The sequence below is a fragment of the Odontomachus brunneus genome, unplaced genomic scaffold (genome assembly GCF_010583005.1).
Source record: "Odontomachus brunneus isolate Ranch 3 - 2012 unplaced genomic scaffold, Obru_v1 Obru_scaffold_053, whole genome shotgun sequence".
Classification (NCBI taxonomy): Eukaryota; Metazoa; Arthropoda; class Insecta; order Hymenoptera; family Formicidae; genus Odontomachus; species Odontomachus brunneus.
The window spans coordinates 966,261-974,101 of NW_022639503.1; the positions used below are offsets into that span (position 1 = coordinate 966,261).

Consider the following 7,841-nt stretch of genomic DNA (forward strand, 5'->3'; position numbering starts at 1 on the left):
ATATATATATACATACATATACACATACATCGATACGCGATAAATATGTAAGTGTGATTTGTGAAACCATGTACACACGCGAGCACGATTCTCTTGTACTCGCTATTCGCGGGAGGGATGTCGATGAGTCAACTCGAATGACGCGTACAAATTTAGCGATACGTAAAATTACGCCGACAATCGGAGCTCAGAGGATGAAGATTCGTGTATGTTGCACACATATGTTATTCTATAGGTAGATGTACATGCAGGATGTTTGAGAAATGGCGATTATGATAGAATAGAAGGGAGTGTACATTTGTATCGTTATCTGTCCAGCATCCTGTGTGTATCTGTATTTAATGTTTGACGTCAAGAAAGAATAATATTGTATCACGTCTGCCAGTACAGTAACGTATTGATTACGTGAAACGCGCGCGAGTGTACTCTCTACATCTTGCTTGTCCTCTCTTTTTCTGATTTTTTCTCGAATTATATCTATATATACAATCTTACTTTTCTCTTTCTCTCTCTCTCTCTCAGCCCAAGTCGAGTAATTACAACGCGTTAGTACTCCATTTACATATATTCTCTATTCATTCTCTTTTATATATCTCTTTTCTCTGTGTAAAATCGCTTCTGACGATCGGTGAGTGTAGCAGGATCTTGTTTTCTACAGTGGACACAGAAGATACTCACTATTAACAAAAAGCTTTCTAGGTACATTCCTCCTCTTATTTGCTTCAAGCGATCTTTTGGATTATATCATATATCATAAGGTGTATGTTACCAAGTTATAATTGTTCGGGAACTTTTCGATTTTACGTTGTGTTATCGGCCGTTATTCATACTCTCTCAGCGAACACGGTTCGAGACGTAGTATATTTACTTAGCATATTCTAGTACGAACACGTTTAGGATGCACCCGATGCTTTTTGCATAAGCGCGCGCCCACACCAACACCCACACACATATACATAGATACACACACACACACACACACACACACACACACACACACACACACACACATATATATATCAAACAAAAATGAATTCTAGAAATTCCTAAATATCTCGCATTCCGCGATTAAGCGCGCAAGGAGGATTGGCCACAACGAGATTATGACGAACGAAATGGCAAAGTCTTATTTTCAAAGTTATACAACTCGTCCTTTGGCTGATCCTCCGGTTTCACACGTTGTTGTAATGTGCATGGCACTCTTTTGGCTTTCGGCATTCAGACAGGCAGATGATTTCGCACGATTGGCTTCTGCGATCTTCAACGGTTTGCTCTTTTAAATATGTGCGCGTGTGTGTGTGTGTGCGTGTGTGCGCAACGAGTTACCGGATGAATAAGTTCTCATCACGTGCATGTTCTTCGAAGGTTTGTCACGTGCGCTTCATACGATTTTTGTATCGGTTATTGCTTGCCGCGCACAAGGATTGATTTTATTGTTAGAGAAATCTCACGTTTTCACATTTACTGCGCTACAAATCACTATAACAATTTTCTAACAACTAGCTTCAAAAGCGTTTTTTCATTGGCGTGGTCACTGTATGATACTTCGATAGAGCATCCGGTCTTTGCTATTAATGAGATAACTTAGTTCTCTCCTTCTCCCTCTCTCTCAGTCTTTTCGTTTTGTAACGCGTGTGCATCTCCGAATCATTTACTGCTCGTCTGCCTGCCTATTTTATCATTAAAGATTGCCTCTGCCGATTATTGTATTCTTAAGTATAAACTGTTTGTCTGCCCGCCTCAGTCTACGACTTTGCGATCAGACACACCCAAAGAGTACGAGTACAGTCGAGTCTCAAGATTCATTTTTTCGAAGATCCTTGGACTACAAAAGGACGTGGATCCCGAGGATTCATAGTCGATCGCGGCTGAGAAACTACGCCGACTCTAAATTTCAATTCTCCCCGCTCGATCCGCTTTCTCTCTTTCTGTTCTCTTCATTTCTTTCTCTTACGTTACTTGTCTCGAAGAAGCCGCGCGAATCGTAGTTCTCTATCACGTGTATTTTCTCGTCGAGTCGCGACGTATCGGCCGATCGGCGCTGATGAGTTCGAGAGAGAATCGCATCTTCGATCTCAAGAGCGTCGTCTACATACGTTACCGCGCGAGGAGAAAGAGAGAAAGAGTGAGAGACGCACGGTGGGTTCGGACGCAAAGGAGGAAGACGAGAGGAAGAGACTTGCTCTGCCGCCGGCTGCAATCAAAAGCAAATCATGACACACGAGGCGAGTGAACGACGTATTGAACGTTGAAACGTGTAGGCACACAGCAAGCCCGGGCTTTTGGTGGTACATATCGTCCCACCTGTACGGTACCACAGGCCCCGGTAGCACCGCCCCGAAAACACCGGCCCAGTCGCCAATATCAATGCCAGTGCCAATGCCCATACCCGTGTCAATGTCAGCAACAACAACCGCAACAACATCAACAGTCGTCGTCGTCGAGCCTTCTCGGCAATCGCTGGTTGCTGTCGCGTCTGCATCAGCTGCCCTCTCATCATCGCCGACAGGAGACGCACGACCATCATCGTCATCATCAGCAACGAACAACGAGTCCGCCGGCGAGCCAGGCTTCTCAAAGTTGCTGCCAGGCTCAGGGCCTGCCACTGGGTCCGCCACCAAGACTTTAAACCGATTCCTCCGAGGTAAATCCCAGGTCGCGCTGCCAGACCAGAGCCTGAAACCGCCACTGAGCATCCAAGGTGTCCAACGAGCTGACAGCTGGCTCACCCGAATGGCTTTTACACTTTCTCAGTTTACACATCTTCACATTCTCTCTATCATACATACACACCCACTCTCTCGTACAAAATACATGCGTACATACACATACACATTGAGCACGCGTTCATATAGTTTGTACTTTCTTTCGACTAACCGTCTGTAGTCGTACCGTGTCATCTTCTTGTCCATCTCGCATTCCGCAATTCGCTCGTGTTGCCTCTCAACATCGCTGTTTTCTCCCCGCCGCTATTTGCCAGCGAACGCGCATCCCAAGCGATAATCGTTAACCACTTTAATCGCACAGACGCCCGTTAATAATGATAGTCATAATAATAATAATGTTTACACGCGTATCGTGACTATCGCCAAGGAGATTGCAAGCGAACATATTCGACTACCGCTTCCGCGCGCAATAACACTGGAAGTTGTATTCCGTTCTTTGCTGGAATGCTCAGAAATATCTTGTCCCGTTGGCAAAAACAAATGACGAAAGAGAGGCGATGTCGCGCCTCTCTTCGTTTGTCTAATCTCCTTTATACTATCTATTTTATTTTTAATTATGTTTAAGGACGTTTAATTTTTCTTCTGTGCATCGCAGTGCCGAAGAAAAAGTCACTTATGACGCCAATTACGGTTTATAATTATTAGAATGTACACAGCCGGCAAAGTAACAATAATTTTAATAATGAGACGACGATAATATAACAGCGGTTGTTATATTTGTGTATGTTTATATTTGTTATCGTTGTTATTATCACTGTCGTTGTGGCGATGGTGTATTGACAAGGGAAAGAGTATAACGATAATATTTATTAATTAATTCCCCTTGCGATATAATTGCAATAATCACGTTTACTCGACGCCTACACTGTTTTGTTGACGCTGCTATCATTATTGTTTACGTTGTTTGTATAGTTCTTTTTTCTTCCTTTGCGACAACTTTATTTCGCAAAAATGCATCTGGGCAAAAATTCTCACCAGTTGCGACAAATCGAGCGCATACACTTCCTAGCATTTATAATTTACCTTGTTTTAACGATTGCGTCACGGATATGTACTCGTCACCATGCAGATGTCTGTACTCTTCACGCTAATGATAATAACGTTCAAGCCGATTCAGTGCTTTGAGTGTATTTGGCGTATGAGTTTATCGACAATCACGTTATTTCGCGTGTTACCGCAACTAACCACACAATCTACCGTTGCAGGTAGCGACCTTTTGACTAGCCTCACAACCACGTTCGATCGCAAATGGAGATCTCTCGTGAATCAGTCGTCGAATCAGGTACAGCCCCCACTGGAATCCGCCTCCTGCAATAAGGAAAGCACAGACGACACAGAGCAACAGGAGCAGAAGGCGAATACGTCTCCGAAATTCAAGTATCCGTCTACAGAAGCATATCGCGATCCCAGTCTTCATAAATCGATCGACAAGAGCCATCTCTCTCGTTCGAAGAACGTAAGTACTCATTTACTGTTGTAGTTTGTATTAAGAGAGGAGGGAAGAGAAGGAAGTCATATTTGAAGTTATTAACGTCGTTTTTGTCTCAATGCGCGCAGAACGCTCCTGAGAAGGACACCGATTCAACTGACACGCAGCATCCTTCAGAGCCTGTCACACCGAACAACGATCGTAGCGCGAGCGACAAGCAGAGATCAGAGACTAAGACTACGCCGAGTCACGTCGCGGACAAGACGGAAAAAACGGTGCCAATTACGAGCGAGAAGGACGAAGATCAGAAGGCGGACGTAGGGGATTGCGCGCGCACGGGAAACCCGAAACGCTACGAATTGCCGAATGCGACAAGTCTTCAAGAAAGTAAATCGACGTCGCCTAACGCGTGCATGGAAGAAGCAGACGTCGATACGAAACTAGAAGACGGCAAGGACCATCATTACGAGTCCGGCGATTCCAGTTACTTTAACAAGCTGAAAAAATTTGAGAGCTTGACGAACTTCGAGGCGAGATCGCGCTTGAAACGCTCGGAGTCGCTGAACAAGAGATCCGAGAGCACCACGTCGAGACTGAAGAGATCCGAGAGTCTGAACAAACACTCGACCGAGAGACTGTCGTCGCCGACGAATGGCAAGCTCAAGCGTTCCGAGAGTCTGAACAAACACTCCGACGGACGATCGGAGTCGCCAGGCAGCAAGCTGAAGCGCTCGGAGTCGCTGACGAAAACGGAGAAGACCGAGTGCAACATCAGCAAAAGACGGCAATCGGTGCGCAAGGAGAGCGCCACCAAATTGAAGCGAAAGAACGGCATGCCGGAGCGCTCGATCAAGCGCAGGCACACAGTCGGCGGCACCAAGGACTTCGACAAGGTGCATTGGTTAGATAATAAGTTGCAGTCCGAGGCAGAAAGGATCATCAGGAGCGACTACAGACCGAAGAAGAGTCAGCTGCGAACTAGTTCGCCTGACCTAAGTACCAACCGCGTCAGCATGACTGACACGAGCTTCCTTATCGAAGTAAGCTTTCGCGGACCCAGCAACGTCGTATTCAACGTGACCAATACGCGGCCACAGTCGTTACCAGACGCGAGTCTCGCGTCCAAGGTCTTCAAAGTACCTCTTGAGAGTCACGTGTAACAATGCACGTAAATAATCCAACATCTCCTCCGAAAAGTACACCCGCAGTGCTGTTACATTGCTGCCGTCATTTTTTAATATCACGCATAAACCGAGCCACATATCATATTTATATATGTATATATATATTTCTCTCTTATTATAAAATATGCATACTCGACACGAAAGTCAGTCTAAGTTCGAAATATCAAGACCATCTTTTTCACCAATTATCACCCGCAAACGTGCCAAAGAGCCCATCATCGATCAATCACACGGATGATCGTTATCGTCCAAAAACGATAACGCCGACTATTCGCCACGACTGCTATATGATAAGGTGGATATATTTATCGCCACGGTCTCGCGCAGTATAATATCTTGACCATTGCTTTATTCTAGATTAATCTACAATCTCACAATTGTGCAGACAAGAGCGTAAAACGAGATCGTTGCGACGGAAATTATTATGAAACGAAGGAGTCAAACGGCGTTAGGCTCTCACTTTTATTCTCTTTCTCCTTCAATCTCGCTCGTTGGAGAGAGCAGTGACAAAGATACGACTCACTTTACATCCAAAAGCAAAGCGGACGTAAGTAAATCCAAGTTGCAGATAACGCTATCGAAAAACGTAAGAAAGTTATCTTAGCGATTATACTGAATTATATGTGGTATTTGCGCATGATGTCAATTATATATACATATACATACATACATATATATATATATATATATATATATATATATATATATATATATATATATATGTATGTACATATATATACACACACAAATCATACTTGTGAATTGTGATCGTGACATTTTTGTACATAAGTATGTATATGCAAGAAATAATTTAATTGGATATTAATTTAAGGTGACTACGTATATACATATTATATATATACTGTCTGTCTTTAAATTTATATTTTAATAACCACTTTATACATTTCGTCGTGGATATCGCGTACGATAAACATTAATCCTCGTACGATTAGTAGAATGTTAACGCGTGTACGCGTTATTTTTAACGAAAGTGCGACGGAGAAACAGCGTATATATATCGCGGATTGAAGATTATAAACGCATGCGTGTTTCTACGAACACGAAATTGTCGCAATTCCGTCGTGAGAGCGATCAGCGTACGTTATGAGGAAAGTTCTTCGCTTGAAAGGTAGCATTCGTAACGTTGAGATTTTTTTACTAGAAACTCCCCGATGAAAAGTCTACACGATGTGATAAGCCTTGGTCGATCGCGCGTCTATCTTTCGATGTATACATATCGTTATAACGTATGAATGTAGCGTGACTGTGTGGTGCGTAGACACGTTATGCTCGCGATCGCGCTGCCGTAAACGCGTCTACCCGCCTGCCTGCTGTGTGTTTGTGTGTGTGCGCGTGTGTATGTCTATGCGCACGTATTTTTTACGTAAATTGTGATTATTATTGCAATTAATAATCGATCTAAGAGACTGCTGTCGCGGCATTGTAAATTTTAGGCAATTATAATAAAGAGACAGGACGCGAACCGGTGCCGTCAATTATTCGGTGCCTCTTGCTCGTTGACGGAAGGAAACGGTACGTCAAGTGGTGCTGTGACGTGCAGCGCGTCTCTGTATTCCTTGTGTAAAATAATATTTCTAATCTTTCACCATAAATTAATATCTCTCTCAAAAATATTTCAGACGCTTGAACCTCCTTACGGGTTCATTAGTGCCGTGTTACTTGTGCTTTTCTTTTTCGAGACACTTTACACGTTTCGCCAAATTCTGTGCCCCTGTAACTCCTGTAATTCGCGTTTATAATTATTAGAGCATTGCGTCAAGTCGAGAAACTAGCGACGAGCAAACGAGCGGATCACGAGAAACTAGATGTTCCACGACTGCTAACGCGATCCGCAACGTTGCTTCGTGCTCGAGAAATTGCCCGTTTCACTCAACCGCGAACATTGGTGGGCGAAATTCGTTCAAACTCAAACAACGAGTGAGAATTTCGCGCGGGAGTGCATATATACGTATAGATTTGCAAATGTATACAAATACGTTTGCAAGTACGCATTCAACATAACATGTCGTCTATTATTTCCGAATGCATTTTATCCGACACCGCCAACGGATGCATGCGCGTACATCCGTAAATAATGTAACGCGAATTATAGCACGTCATATTTAACTGTGCGATTAATTTACTCTTACTATGTAATAGGACTTAATCTTTGGGATCGCGCGGTGCAATCTATCCTATCTTGAGTTCACGCGTTGGAAGACTAATGTGTGTAAATAGATATAGCGCATCTCTGGAAGCCCGTTGTCTCGATCGTGCTGCCGAAACAACACGTGATTGTATGGTCACAACGCGTGTATGTGTGCGTGTGTGTGTTTATCTCGTCGAGTCGCGGCGCGACGCACAATCGTTCGTAGATAATTTTACAGGTAGAACGAGGCAGCCGCTGCGCATAGGGCGAACCGAGAAATTGAAAGCGCGAAGTATATAAATAAATATATATATATATATATATATATATATATATATATATATATATATATA

General features: G+C 43.5%; 1 protein-coding gene across 18 annotated transcripts in view; it reads left to right on the forward strand.

Annotated features, from left to right (window-relative positions):
* Positions 1-7,511, forward strand: part of LOC116845542 (rho GTPase-activating protein 21) — a 27,807-nt gene extending 20,296 nt beyond the window's left edge. For 12 of the 18 annotated variants that reach the window (XM_032818312.1, XM_032818314.1, XM_032818313.1 and 9 more), the window contains 4 exons: positions 639-699; positions 2,262-2,644; positions 3,932-4,182; positions 4,284-7,511. In XM_032818312.1, the coding sequence (XP_032674203.1) occupies positions 639-699; positions 2,262-2,644; positions 3,932-4,182; positions 4,284-5,315 (1,727 nt within the window). In that variant the 3' untranslated portion in view covers positions 5,316-7,511. Of the gene's footprint in view, positions 1-638; positions 700-1,816; positions 2,645-3,931; positions 4,183-4,283 lie in introns of those variants that run through there. The other 6 variants (XM_032818321.1, XM_032818317.1, XR_004378264.1 and 3 more) reach the window with 5 other exon arrangements.
* Positions 7,512-7,841: the final 330 nt, after the last annotated feature.